This window comes from Lactuca virosa, chromosome 1, assembly GCF_052849685.1.
Source record: "Lactuca virosa cultivar CGN04683 chromosome 1, Lactuca_virosa_CGN04683_v6, whole genome shotgun sequence".
In the NCBI taxonomy this organism is placed as follows: Eukaryota; Viridiplantae; Streptophyta; class Magnoliopsida; order Asterales; family Asteraceae; genus Lactuca; species Lactuca virosa.
In genome coordinates, this window is record NC_136426.1 from 149039414 (window position 1) to 149054114 (window position 14701).

The following is a 14701-nucleotide window of genomic DNA, read 5'->3' on the forward strand; positions in this document are numbered from 1 at the left end:
GTGGCATTCTTTTAGCTGCATGTTTAGTGTCGAGGTGGTTTGGGGGTATTATCGTCATATAAGGTTGCTCTCGGCAGTGGGCTAATGTGTGTTTATGTGTCTTTCGATTCAGGAATCGGGTAGGAGTCTCTGGTAATTCAGATAGTTGCCAGACAAGTTAGGACCAGGGAGGTCTCGGCTACCTTTGGAAAGCGGCTAGGTGGCAGCAAGATGAGTCGGAGTGGTTTCAGTGATTTGGGATTCATGCGAAGAGTTGCTTGTATTTCGGAGTATATGTTAAGTCGCCTGCAGTTGGATTAAGTAATCTCAGAGTGGCTGATTGGACCCTGTTGCACAACTCTCGTATGAGTCTAACCATCGCAGGGAGGAATCTTCTACTCGAAGGATTATCTAAGCCTTCTGCCAGGTGTAGTGTTCTGCAGTTGTTCATGATCAGTAATTTTGTTCCTATTGAAGCATCAAGATAATCTGGGTTGGAAGTATGTTGTTTAGTCTGGTGCTCATGAGGGAATGGTATGTTAGTGGTTCATTGTGGACGGTTTGTTGGGAAAACCACAACGCAACTTGTTGTGGGTCACGATGAAAAGACGACGGCGGGTGCTTGCTGTAAGCGATGATTAGTCGATTGGCGGTGTTGACCGTGAGGTTGGTTGCGCTGATTGTTACCACTGTGGTTGGGACAAAAATAATGAGATTGAGTAGTCGAGCCGGTGTGGTATCCTTGGTGATGATGCGTGATCGGAATGGATTGGTTGGGAGGGTCAATCACGGTTGAGACGGGATTCCTCAAAAGCATGGAACGAGCTTGAAATAGAGTCGGGAATGGAGACCGGTGGTGGATAAGGGTAGCAATATTGTCAAACCTCGATGTGAGAGAGTTGAGGAGATGAGTGACAAGAGTCCTCTTTGACCAGAGAACCAATGTTTGAAAACAAGTCGGCGGTTGAGTTCTTTTTGGAACAAAAATCTATGATGGGGTGGTCGCTAAGCATCATGGATCGGAGCTCATTTGTCAAGTTGAATGGCTCGAGCTTCTTTATTATCGTGAAACAACTCTTCAAGTGTGGTCCAAATCTTGTGAGCGGTCAAACCTTCTTTGAGAACCACTATGAAGAGAGGTTGGGAAAGCGTTCCATAGATCCATATAGCAACCAAGGAGTCAAGTTTGGACCATTCTTCACTGTTGGAGGCGGTCGAAAAAGAGGTACCATCCAAGTGACCCATAACCCCATAAGCTTTGAAGTGGGTAGAGAAAAGAACACTCCAAGCATCATAATTGAGTTGGGAGAGATCAAGCACAAGAGGAACGAAGGCCTTGATGTTGGTGATTCAATAGGGTTTAAGGTTTTCGGTGTATGGGTTGGTATTATCATCACCCACCATGAGAAACGATCAAGCAAGAAGTAAGCAAGAGAAGGAAGCCAAGAAGAGGTCGATGGAAGGGGGAGAGACGGAAATTAGGGTTAGATGGTGGGGAGCTTTGCTACCATATGAGGGTAAATATTTTCCCATGAGTTGGAATGATTTCATTAACAAAAATATATAGTACAATACAACATTCGACTATACAATAATAAATATGGGCTAAGCTAATATATACTAATAGGCTCGTCCCCACCGGAGCTACCGTAGCTGCCGTCAGAGATAAACCCATTTTTGGAATCAGGCATGGCATCGTACTTGAGCCGACCGGAGCTACTCCGGTCAAGGTCATCATAAATAGATGAATTCTCCAGGGTGGCAAAGGAATCGAACTGCCTAGATCCATGAGAACCATAAAACTTATCAAATTCATGATTACTAGAAGCTTGAGCCATCTGTAAATGATTTGAAGCTGATGATATTCGAGTAGATTGAAATTTTGGATGATTATGGCTACCCTTGTAAGCAATCTTTGTAATCTGACCGTCCAAATTTGTTTCTATTCTCTTCCTCGCCGTACAATTTGGAGACACGCACATGTAATAGCTTCTAACATTTTTTCCTTTCCCCTGTTTTTTCCCGTATTTTCTCCAACGATAGCCATCATCTGTTTTTATTTGCGATGATTGATTTTCGAAATTGATGTTGCTGCCTGCATAACCCAATTGAGAGCTTTGCATCTGCGAATTTGAATCGGTTGTAATTGTGGAAATTTCTGGGGAGAAAGTTAGGAACTGAGATGGGTGTTCTGATTGCACAAATGTTTTTTCATCTTGTTCTCTGGGTTTCTGATGATTCCATAGCTGCTCCTGAAATTCGTAATAAAATTATTGTCCGTTTCTTGTTTATGAAAAACACAAGAACCCAGAATGATGAAAACTTACAGTTTGATGATTTGATGGTTGCTGAAAAGAGAAATCTGTGAAGCTTTTTTGCTCTTTTTCGATGCTCTGTTCATGGTTTTGGATGTTGCTGCTGAGATTCTTCAATGAGAAGGAACCGGTGGATGGAGATGGTAGAATCTGCAATAAATGTTTAAAAAGGTCGTTGGTGTTGAGAGTTTAAATCCAAATCGGAACTTGGTGGCGAAATAAAAAATTGAATCAAATCTGAAACCAAATCCGAACATGGTGGGGAAACCAAATCGGAACAAATGAGTAAACCAAAGTTCTAAGTAAATGATAGAAATGGTCCCTGAGGTGTATTATATAATTCAGATTCGGTCCAAGGGCATATTGGTCATATAAAAAAATAACAACTCAAAAGCTAGATTTAACGCCTGAATGGCCAACCATGCAAAATCTTTGGGCAATTTTTTGAAAACCACTCCCCCATAACGTTTCTGAAAATATCCTCAACATGCCACAGGTACCATTAGAGAAATTGTCTAAAAAAATGACAAAGGCATGTAAAATCTGTCAAACTATATTGATCTCTTTTAGCACACAATCTTTGGTATTGAAAACATTGAACAAGCAGGATAACTTGGGAGTAAATCACAAATAATTGAGAGAAGAAGAGAGGATGCTCACTTGAACAAAATGAAAGATTAAAAAAAAACATTTGCCATATCAATTCATTCCCTTTTATGAAATTTTCAGAAATAATGCTAATTGCCTTTTATTAAAAATTGTCAAACTCGTACAAGTTACGAGTCGACTCGTACGAGTTATTTCAAACCCTAAACAAACCGACTCGGTAGTTCGGGTCGAGCCAACTCGGACAAGTCAAATAACCTGTGGGTAATGTCGTTGTCCAGCGGGTAATACACATATATTAAAGTATTAATCTATTTAATTTGTAATTGTATTTGCATGTATATTATATATTGGCATAATTTAAAGAAATAAAGGTAAATATTGTTAGTGTATCCCACATCGGTGCGACACTGTAATATAAGTGACTATATATGTTGGAGTTCCCCTTCTCTCCACAAGAGCTCTTTTGGAGAGACAATCTTAGGCTCCACATATATTTACAAATATGCATTAATATTCAACAAATATTATGTCTTTATACATGTATTACATATTTACATATAATTTTTTTCAATATCATGACTCTTAGGATTAGGATTCGAGTCACAAGTAGAGAATTTATATTTCGAGTCACAATTTGACAATTATGCTTTTAATCATGTGATGAGAGAAAGGTCTGATGTCAAAAGATATACCTTCGGTGTCTGAAATTTTTTGCCAAACTTCCTTTGGGATAAAGCTCTGAAGTACACTTGCTCTTCTGATTAAAACAAATAAAAAGAAACATGTTAATTATCACTCAAATATATTTACTTGGATAAAGTACTTGTAAATAGGTCTCTCAGAGTTGGTTTTGATCTAGATGCAATCTACCAAATCAAAAAACTTTGTTCATTGACCCAACAAATCGACCCAATTAAGATTTCAATTATATATATATATATATATATATATATATATATATATATATATATATGTGACAACCGTCAAAATTCGAGTCGGTTTTAGATTTGACTATACTTAGTTGCACATATAGGCACGACACATAATAGACTTAGTAACTAGAAGCTAAGTTATAACCTACTAGAAACTTGGAAACAAGTAGGACCGAATGATAGTGTACTTAGATTTCACATTGATATGTGAATTCTACTACTACTTAACTGTAGTGACTATCCATATTTGGGTCACTCTTTGACTCGAACACCTTTTCATGAATCATATACACACATCATGCACTTGACCTAGTAGTAGAAATTAGGTCAAAGTCTCATAGAAACTTAAGTCAAAGTTGAAGAGTAGGACTAGTATACTTGATTCCTCAATTTCGCTTGAATCTCGGAATCACTACATAGAATGCTAATAAACCGCTAAAAATAAATTACAAACATTATTTATAACTATAAAAGAGTTATAATACCATAAGATAATTTGAAGTCTCAAAGATTCAATTTAATTTGATATCCAAAGATTTACAAACTCTCAAAAACCCTAAAAACCCTAAAACCAAAATTTTATAAAGTTTAACATCAAGAATTATATAAAAATAGTTATGAAACTTATAAAATTATCTTAAAATAATCAAGTTGGGAAATATAATCAAGGAAATTATAGTTTAATGTACCAACATTTATCCTTATTTTATAAGTGGAAAATCAAGGATTTTATAAAACAATGTAAAGCTTAAGCATATTTTATAAAAACTTTAGAAATTTATAAAAATTGGGGGAAATGATTTGAATGGGATTTATGAGAGAGAAATCCTCTCTCCTCCTCCCAAAAATCGGACTCATCCCCCCCCCCCCCCCCCAATACACCATTTTCCCAAGTCATTAATCAATTTCACTCACCCACTCCATCTCTTTCTCTCTCACACTCCCTCACTTCATTTTCTCTCTATTCTCTCTTCCTCTCTCCCTCAACCACGAAATTCTCCAGAAAATGGGTCATAGAACACACCATGAACTCTAAATCTTAATCATCTTGAGGTGTTCTTAAAGCTAAACCCGAAAATCATTCATTTTCATTCTCTTTTCCTTCAAGTTTTACTTGTTTTTCATGGATTTTCTCCATCTTCTACTCCATTCTAATGAAAGATCAAGAACACATAAACATACACACACACAAACTCACGGTTTTGATAATGATGGTGGTAGGATTTCACCCAAAAACAACATGCAAGTTGTTAATGGTGAAATCCAAGCACCAAAACCTAAGTCAAAATCAACATAATGCACTTTTCTACAAGTTTTGGGTAAAAATCACCACATGCACCCTAAGTTTTCTATCAAAAACGATTTTTGAACATTTCAAACTCATGAATGGTCTTCAAAACAACATGCATGTGATGATCTTCAAGCTTAGATGCTTGATGATCAAAGTTTGTTGTTAAAAGCTTTCAAATATGTTCATGAAGGATTTATTTCCAAATAAATATCTAAAACTCCTTTTCTGACCAAATCCGATTTTTCCCAGATTCCCACCAACAAAATGAGATGTTCTACAAATTTTCAGAAAATAATTCATTTTTCTCGAATTACTATAATTAATGCAATAAATTAGGGAAATAATTCATATAAAATACTTTCTGAGGTCTATAAATCCTAGGTAAATTTGTGGATGACCCCTATGCTAAATAATGACTTCTCATTACGTTTCATCGATTTTTGTTACTGTTTAGCGTGGTTTTGAATTTTCTTTTTGTTTAGCCCCAATAAATCATAAAACCACTTTAGACAATTTGAAAATGGTATCTAATAATCTTCGCAGTTTCTATTAGAGGTGTAAGACTCAGCAAAATATTTTCAGAATTTTTAATAATGCATTCCTATTTTTCCCCGATTTTTGTATTTATAATGGCCTAAAAATAGAAAAAATAGTTCTGCTCATCCAAAATACATGAAAATTTACCAGAACACCTTCTAGTACATTTGGATGCTACATACAAATTTTGATGATTTTTCTCTTCTGTATACTATTTTTCTCCTATTTTCTAAGATTAAATACACTTAAATACACAAAATCGGATTCCAGTTGATAAAAACCACCTTTGGGATTTTTCCCAGATTATCTACACTGTAAATGAACTTTACAAAAATTTTGGTAATTTACTTTAACTGTTTAATAATTATTCTCCAATTAATGATTATTTAAGAGGATAAAACAAAGAAAAATAAAAAGACTAATTGAAAAATATCTTTTATATTTTTCACAGCTTCTACATGTATAATAACAGTGTTACAAAAATTTTGGGCAATTTTGGAAACTGTTTTCTATTTATTTCAATTTCTATTCGAATAAATGCTCAAAAATCATAAATTTGGGTTAAATAGTTTGGAAATCCATTTTTATATTTTTTCCAGCTTAAGTATGTGTAATAACACTTGTAATAAAAGTTTGGTGAATTTTTTAAACTGTTATATATTTATTTCTATTTTTATAGAATAAATACACAAAAATTAGAAAAATTGTGTTAAACTTTTAAAAAACACATATTAATATTTTTCCCAGATTATGTACACTGTAAAGCAGTTACACTAAAATTATAAGACTTTCATGATAATTTACTATTTTTCCATGATTTTATGATTATTAAAGGAATTAAATGGTGAAAAATAGTTAGACAAATCAAAAATTCAAGAAAAATTATCTTAAGGTCTTTGACTTCAATTAAAACTGAAATGAAAAGTTTGGGAAAGTTTAGAACTAAATTGATTTAGTTTTTGAATATTTAATCATTGGAACACCTCTTAAAATGTTAAATATTAACATTTCAATAATGGGAATTTTCCACTTAAATTGTTATATAACAATTGATTCTTTGAAATTTAATTTTCACAGAAAAATGTTTGTAACTTATCAATATTAAATTTTGACACATTATTGGCATAATTCTATTGTAGTAATAAGTATACTAGTATTAGATTTCAATTAGAGACTCATTAGTGTGTAACATCGTTGTAGGAAAACGATAGTGGTACCAGTGGAGCGTAGATCAAGGCATCATTTGCATCATCTCAATGCATATTGTGAGTATTCACGACTCCCCTATTTTCGGTTTTTATGTTTTGGGGTGGAAAAGCATGTCCTAAACTATTTTTATTCGTTGTATTTATTTGACTCGTATAAACTTGGTTGCTATATTTTTCATATTGTGAGTATTCATGACTCCCCTATTTTCGGTTTTTATGTTTTGGGGTGGAAAAACATGTCCTAAACTATTTTTATTCGTTGTATTTATTTGACTCGTATAAACTTGGTTGCTATATTTTTCATATTGTGAGTATTCATGACTCCCCTATTTTCGGTTTTTAGGTTTTGAGGTGGAAAAGCATGTCCTAAACTATTTTTATTCGTTGTATTTATTTGACTCGTATAAACTTGGTTGCTATATTTTTCATATTGTGAGTATTCATGACTCCCCTATTTTCGGTTTTTATGTTTTGGGGTGGAAAAGAATGTCCTAAACTATTTTTATTCGTTGTATTTATTTGACTCGTATAAACTTGGTTGCTATATTTTTCATATTGTGAGTATTCATGACTCCCCTATTTTCGGTTTTTATGTTTTGGGGTGGAAAAGCATGTCCTAAACTATTTTTATTCGTTGTATTTATTTGACTCGTATAAACTTGGTTGCTATATTTTTCATATTGTGAGTATTCACGACTCCCCTATTTTCGGTTTTTATGTTTTGGGGTGGAAAAGCATGTCCTAAACTATTTTTATTCGTTGTATTTATTTGACTCGTATAAACTTGGTTGCTATATTTTTCATATTGTGAGTATTCACGCACTCCCCTATTTTCAGTTTTTATGTTTTGGGGTGGAAAAGCATGTCCCGAAAAACTATTATTTGTTCGTTGTATTTAAATTGATTTGTATCAAACATGATTGCTATTTTATTGCTATGTCTCTCTATATATGTCTATGCAACACGGAACATGAGAACTTATCGTCTTAAGGCCCTTCCCTTACACTTTTCTCTAACCATTAACTCTTTGAGCCAATGGTCATTGTGGATAGCGCTATTAGGAATTGACAACTCCTCACTCGCCCGATTGCTGGAGTGCATGATACCATATAATCTATGGAACGATAAGCATAGATCTTGATAGGGCTTCAATCATAGGCTTGGTCGAGAACTCATTGTTTGCTCATACACATACATACTTGTTACTCATTGTTTTTGGTAAAAATCATAAGAATAAAATATTTATATAAATTTCATTAAGTAAAAGGAAATATTAATTTTTTTAGGTAATTAAAATCATTATCACTAGATTTTAGGAAATCATTAATTAATATTTATATAAAGTTACTAATATACCCTTATAAAATGATTGGTCTAGAACTGTTCTCGCGTTCTCAATCTTTTAGGTGTTCTCATTTGATCCTCTCCCTATATATATATATATATATATATATATATATATATATATATATATATATATATATATATATATATATATATATATATATATATATATAATCGACCCAATTAAGATCTCAATCATCCATTAATATTTATTAATATATAATAATCCAATAAAGAAGAATTATTCCAATAAACAAAATTAACTAAATTAAATTAACAATCCAATATAATAATAATTATTAATATATAAATATTATATATTATAAATAATATTTATTCATATATAATAATCCAATTAAAATATCCAATAACAAAAAAGTAAAAAAAAATTAATTAAAAGAAATTAATAATCTAATAAAACAATATTTATTAGTATATAAATAGTATATATTAAAAATAACATTTATTAATATATAATAACTCAATAAAAATAAAAAGAAGATATGTAGAAATGGTCCTTGTAGTTTGATTGCAGAAATGGTCCCTAAGGGTAAAATAGTCATTTTAAAAAAGTTAAACACCCAAACTGTTAAAGTTAACAGATGAGGGACCAAAATCACAACAAAACTTGTTGAAAATGACCAAATCTACAATTTTTCAAAGGTTTGGACCTTGACCACATAAAGGAGAAGCCAGAAGTACCATTTTTGCAGTTTTGTCTCCATATATATATATATATATATATATATATATATATATATATATATATATATATATATATATAGGGTTAGGTTCATGTGAGACGGCCTAATTTTGTGAGACCGTGAGACGCAATCCTAGCCACTCATTTAATAGATAAAACAAAAACATTTTTAAAATGCAAAATAATTGAAAATTTTCGAAAAAAAAAATTTCCAATATTATTTTCGAAATATATATTTTCCAAAAAAATAAATAAATAAAAAAAATACATTTTTTTACATATTCTAGTAGAATATTAGAATATTCTACATATCTGGCAAATCTAGTTGAATATTCTAACATTCTAAAAATCACATTAGAATATGTACAGTGTAATATTCTATTAGAATATTTCACGTATTTTTCAAAAAAAACGGTAACTTTTATTTTATTTATTTTTAAATTTTTTTTTATTTTTTTTAGGTAAATAAAGTTACGAAAATAATAATTAAAAAAAGAATTTTTGGATTTTTCCTTTTATTTTGCATTTTAAAATTATTTTTAGATTTGGTCTCACGGTCTCACAAAATTAGCATGGTCTCAAATGAACCTGAACCTATATATATATATATATATATATATATATATATATATATATATATATATATAACTTTGGAGACACTTATGACAAGAATGTGCCCTCCCTCCCTCCATATCTCTAATACATATTTTCAAAGTTTCCTCATTACTATTTAACTTTTTCTTTTAATCAAACAATTGTAATACACGGATACCTAACCTAATGTGTGTGTATACACACATACACACACACAATAAAAACGTTAAAATATTGGTTCAGAAATACTTGATAATTGTGAAGCAATAATACATAGGACAATATATGACAAGAATGATGTGTACCTTTATAGCGGGTACTCCTTTCAATTAATCCATGATAACATGGATCCACTTCAATGACATGCCGTGTGAATCCTTCAATGTTTAGCAAGTATACTCCTGTTGTTGTTTGAAAAGCAGAGAGATCCCCACCAATGATGTGATTCCATGACTTGTAATAACCCAACGCATCTTCTTCTTCATCTTTGTTTCCATCATCATACACAAAACTCACCCCCAACTCCTCTGCAAGTTGATGTTGCTTTGTTACACTAATAGTAATTTTAACGTGGTCACCACCTTCCATCTCATTCATCCCAAACATCCAATGGCTTAACAACACAAAACACTCTCCATCTACAATAACATTACTGCCACAGGAATGATGGTACATCCATGTGCGGTTCTTTGTTATATTGCGAATTTCAATAATTGGAAAATAAAGGGACTCATTGTTTTGAATTTGGAATTGCTTCACATAGCAAAAATTCAGTCCTTTGAGGTTGTAAGATGATGATGATGATGGGATGATAAATGATATTGATGACCCGGTGCTTCTATACGTAAACCATTCGGGCAACTCTTTTCCCTGGTAGATTGTGCTGAATATTCCAAATTCATAATACATCTGCCAAATACAACCGTTCTAATTAATCACCATGAATTATGTATACATATTAACACAAAGACGTAATTAACCAGAGCAAACCTGGATTTCAGATGCCTTTGACCCTCTATAGGAAGCATCTTTCCCCTTATGCATTTTGTTGAGGAAATCTAGGTTTGTCCAGCCCAAACTATGTAATACCTTTTCTTCAACACCTGACATTGGTTGGATTTTCATAATGCCTTCAATTTCAAAGAACGAAGGCATAATCCATCTCCAATCATATGATAACTTGAGTGGGGACATTTCTAGATCAAATATAACTTTTCCTAGCAAAGGCTTAGTATCAAACAGGAGGATCAACTCTCTTAGCTTTTGTGGAGGACGCTCCACAGACTTCAGAGATTTACAGTTTCTCAGACTAAGCATCTCAAGTCTTGGAAGGCTTCTCACACAATTGGGCAGGGAAACAATAGGATTGTCATCTAAATATAAATGTTTTAACATGGGCAGGAAACTGAAGTCCATGGGAAAGGATTCGGTGGACAAATTATTATTTGCAAGTGACAACCTTACCAAAGACCTTATATGCAGAATTGCGGTCCTGGAAAGCATTAACGGTGAATCCTTAATTCTAACCGTGCTTTGAGATTCATCAAGATTACAACCATCTACAAGTAGAGAATTAACATTCTCTAAAATGCTTAGACTTGTAGGAAACTTTTGAAGCTTTTTGCAGTAGCTTAGATCAATGTGGACAAGTTCACCACAATGCGAAATTGATTCACAAACCTCAAGCAAATTAACACAATTTCTAACTATTAACCTCTCAAGTGCGGGGAGATCCTCAAAGCCACGCAAACTACTAAGCTGATCACAGAAACTTAAATTAAGAATCTTCAATGATCCAAGCAACACTTTGTCTTTTGAGGACGATCCAATTGATTTCTGATATTGAGATAAGTTAGAATTTAGTAGTGAATTTTATCAACTCAACATAGAAGAGTAACAAATAGTGGTAAGTTACCTTTAGCCTCTTATCACTTCGTTGTGGATAATTAAAAATCCCAAATGATTCAATATTGCTATAAGACATGTCGAGAGCAACCAAATTCTCCATTGGTAGGTCTGGAGGGATTGACTTCCAAGGAAACCCATGCATACACAACCATCTTAATGTTTCTGGAAAGTTCTCATAAGACCCATTGATTTGCACATAATTGAGTTGTAGTAGCATCAACTTATCCATCTTACTCAATGTATCTGTTTTCAGCTCAAATGCTTCTCGTAACTTTTTATTCTTAAGCATTTTTATGTCAAGGATGAGACCTAGCACATTTCCAGTACCCTAAGAAGAAATGGAATGCCAAATTTTTTTAAAAAAATGTTAATAAAAAGTACTTTGAACAAGTTTCAATGGCATGTTACCTTTTTTTGCAACAACACCTTGAGTGACTCCTCATGACACCACAATCGACTTCGCTCCCATGGCTTGTTAGGTGATTCTTGTTGTACTATGAATCTTCCCATGTTTTGAAGTAACTGATGCATCTTCAATTTGTTATCACGTCCAATACTAAGAAGGCATCTGTCCATGAGATTCGTGATTCCAGATATTGTTTCTATATCACATGCTTCTAATATTGTTGTAGCAACATCTCTATCCATTCCAACAAAAAAACAAGCAATATGCTTAAACAATTCCTTATCATTTTCAGATGGCAAAGAGTCAAAGCTCTTTCTCAACACACTAATTATATCGGGATCAATATCTTTCTCTAGGCAAGCTATGAACTCTTTCCAATAAACTACGTCTCGATTATATAGAGATTTGCCCAAAATTTCAAGAGCCAATGGATGTCCTTCACAATACTTCAGAAGCTCCTCTAACACCTCTTCATAACCAGCATGGGTAACATTGGACTTGAACGCATGAAAACACAGAAGTGTCCGTGATTCAGTCTTATCTAAGCCGTTAAGAAAGAATTGAGCATGCTTGGGTTTTGCGTTCTTTTGGAATAATGCAGAACTCTCAATCAACCATGTGTTCTTTGTTGTTATGATAATTTTACTTCCTGGATGAAAAGCTTTGCTTCCAAGTAATGCATCTATCTGGTCAAGACTATCAATATCATCAAGAACTAGAAACACCTTGTTACATGCTACTACATTCTCTATCTCTGAGGTGTACGTAGAAGCATCATGAACGTGAATTGAACTTTGTTCTGAAATGTCATCATACAGTTGTTTTTGTAGACTAAGCAACCCGTTAAAATTTTCAGATTTCGGACTAATATCTTCAATAAAATTGCTTCTGTTAAGCTTTTCATCACATCTCCTACTAATATCTTCAATAAAGCTGCTTGTGTCAAATTCATGAGAATGAGACCTGTAAACATATTTGGCTAAAGATGTTTTCCCGATCCCACCCATACCCAAAATGGTGAGAACATCGGTTGTATGTGAGGATGCATCTTTCAACCATGAAGTGAAATAGTTAATGGAAGATTCCATCCCAATAAGTAGTGGCAGAGCACTCCGTAAGGGTGCATGTAATCTACGGTAGATGTACTTAACAATTTCTTCAATAAACTCCGTCTCTCGCCTGAAATTTGATTTCAGTAAGAACCACAAAAGACAGTCATAATTTTTACATATAAGTATCTAATCATAATTAACCAACTGACCAGGAGATTTCTATGGCCTATACTATATGGAAATTAGGTATTGTTGCTGTGGCTCTTGTCTACAAGACTATCAAACTTAACTATGGACGTGATTTTGCTAGAATCCAAAGGACAGCAAACCTTTCAAATTTTGGTGTTTAATAGAAAGCATATAAAGATTGTTAATATGGTTTACCTAAAAATATTAAATTAGGGTAAGAGAATAAATATTCAGAATGGTTTATGTTTTTATATAATTAAATTAAAGAACTCAACATAATTCAAGCTTAGATTAAATTTTATGTATTTCTTTGTCCAATTTACATACACAAAAAACTGAAGTAGCATGGAAATATGGGTAAAAACATGGTTACCTGCCATTTACATCCCTCCCTTTTAAATTAGCAACTTCTGTAAGGGATTTCTTCCATTGGTCAATCTTTTCAGCCAATTCGCTTCTTTTATTTGCATCTATCTCAGCCTCCATCATCCGTCTGTGCTCAGCCATTGCAAGTCCAAAGGTACTTTCTTGCTTCCTGACATGGGTGGGATCAACATGATAGAAGATGGGGACAACAATTTTGTTGGATGACATACGCTGCTCAAGGATAAACATCAATTCATCAAGGCACCGGGGCGAATTAGCGTAATTCTTAGACAACACTATAATACAAGCCCTAGATTCTTTAATCGCACGCTCCAGTTCTAGGTTTAGAACTTTCCCGGTTTTAATTGCACTCTTCACTTCCGGTTTCAGATCTTCCTCTGTTTTGATCATTTCATCGTCCAAGAAGGTAGTGATATCCGCATCCATTAGGGCCTTATGCAAGTGATCGATGAAAGTATCACGAGTGTCACACCCGTTGAAACTTAAAAATACATCATATCTATGACGATCAGCTGATGAAGAAGATGAAGGTTCTTCTACAAATTCTGACAGATCAACCATTATGAGTAATGGGAAGGTATGATTGATTTGAAACTTCGATTTATGATCTGGATGCGCCAAAAAGTGGTTTATACCAAGATAGTCCAAGTCATCCCCTTTTCATAAGAGATGTCTTTGATTTGGAATTTGCTTGGAAACTTACGAGTCTATGATTGAAATAAATTTAAGAGTAAATTACACGAATAGTACCTATGGTTTGAGGTAATTTACGTTCTTGGCTTTTGACTTTTTTTTTAACTCCGACTTTTCCTATAGTATATTTTTGTTACGTGTTTGGTCTATGTCCGACCTAAAAAAACTATTATGCCTTTATTAATATCTTTTTTAATTAATTTTATTATTTATATATTTTTTTTATAAAAGAAATTAAACAACACTACCGACATACAGCCACTTTAAACTTGTGTATAACCACCTCATCTACCCCCGTTTCCCACTTTTTCGACAAGATCCCCGCTTTCCCCTCCCCCGCCGCCGTGATCTTTCCAACAAGCTTCATACCCACGACAATCAATGTTATGAAAAAGGAAAAAACCATAACTAATATTTGATGAAAATAAGATCTCAAAACCATAAAATTCAGTTAAATAGAAATAAGAAAAACACAACCCAAAATCAGATCAAACATCAATCATAACCTCCAACAAAGAATTCATTTGTTCTAAATTTTTAGTTTGACGTCATAG

The 14701-nt window shown here is 33.2% G+C and overlaps 1 protein-coding gene across 1 annotated transcript; it reads right to left on the reverse strand.

The window, feature by feature from the left end:
* Positions 1 to 1491: 1491 nt before the first annotated feature.
* LOC145160001 (disease resistance protein RML1B-like) lies at positions 1492 to 14126 on the reverse strand. Its single transcript, XM_079079062.1, has 8 exons — positions 13441 to 14126; positions 11829 to 13005; positions 11428 to 11748; positions 10503 to 11348; positions 9818 to 10421; positions 3596 to 3660; positions 2307 to 2444; positions 1492 to 2231 (listed from the first exon to the last, which is right to left on the reverse strand). The coding sequence occupies exons 1-8, from the start codon at positions 14013 to 14015 to the stop codon at positions 1590 to 1592; spliced, it is 4368 nt and encodes a 1455-aa protein (XP_078935188.1). The 5' UTR covers positions 14016 to 14126; the 3' UTR covers positions 1492 to 1589.
* Positions 14127 to 14701: the final 575 nt, after the last annotated feature.

What these genes read in the sequence shown, in the direction of transcription:
- LOC145160001 (XM_079079062.1), bottom strand. Translation starts at nt 14,015, where the DNA reads ATGGTTGATCTGTCAGAATTTGTAGAAGAACCTTCATCTTCTTCATCA. An exon ending in AAGGAGTACCCGCTATAAAG is followed by an intron (nt 3,661 to 9,817) that starts GTACACATCATT and finishes TGTTTTAATCAG; the next exon opens with AAGAGCAAGTGTACTTCAGA. An exon ending in AAAAATTTCAGACACCGAAG is followed by an intron (nt 2,445 to 3,595) that starts GTATATCTTTTG and finishes CATTTATTGCAG; the next exon opens with ATTCTACCATCTCCATCCAC.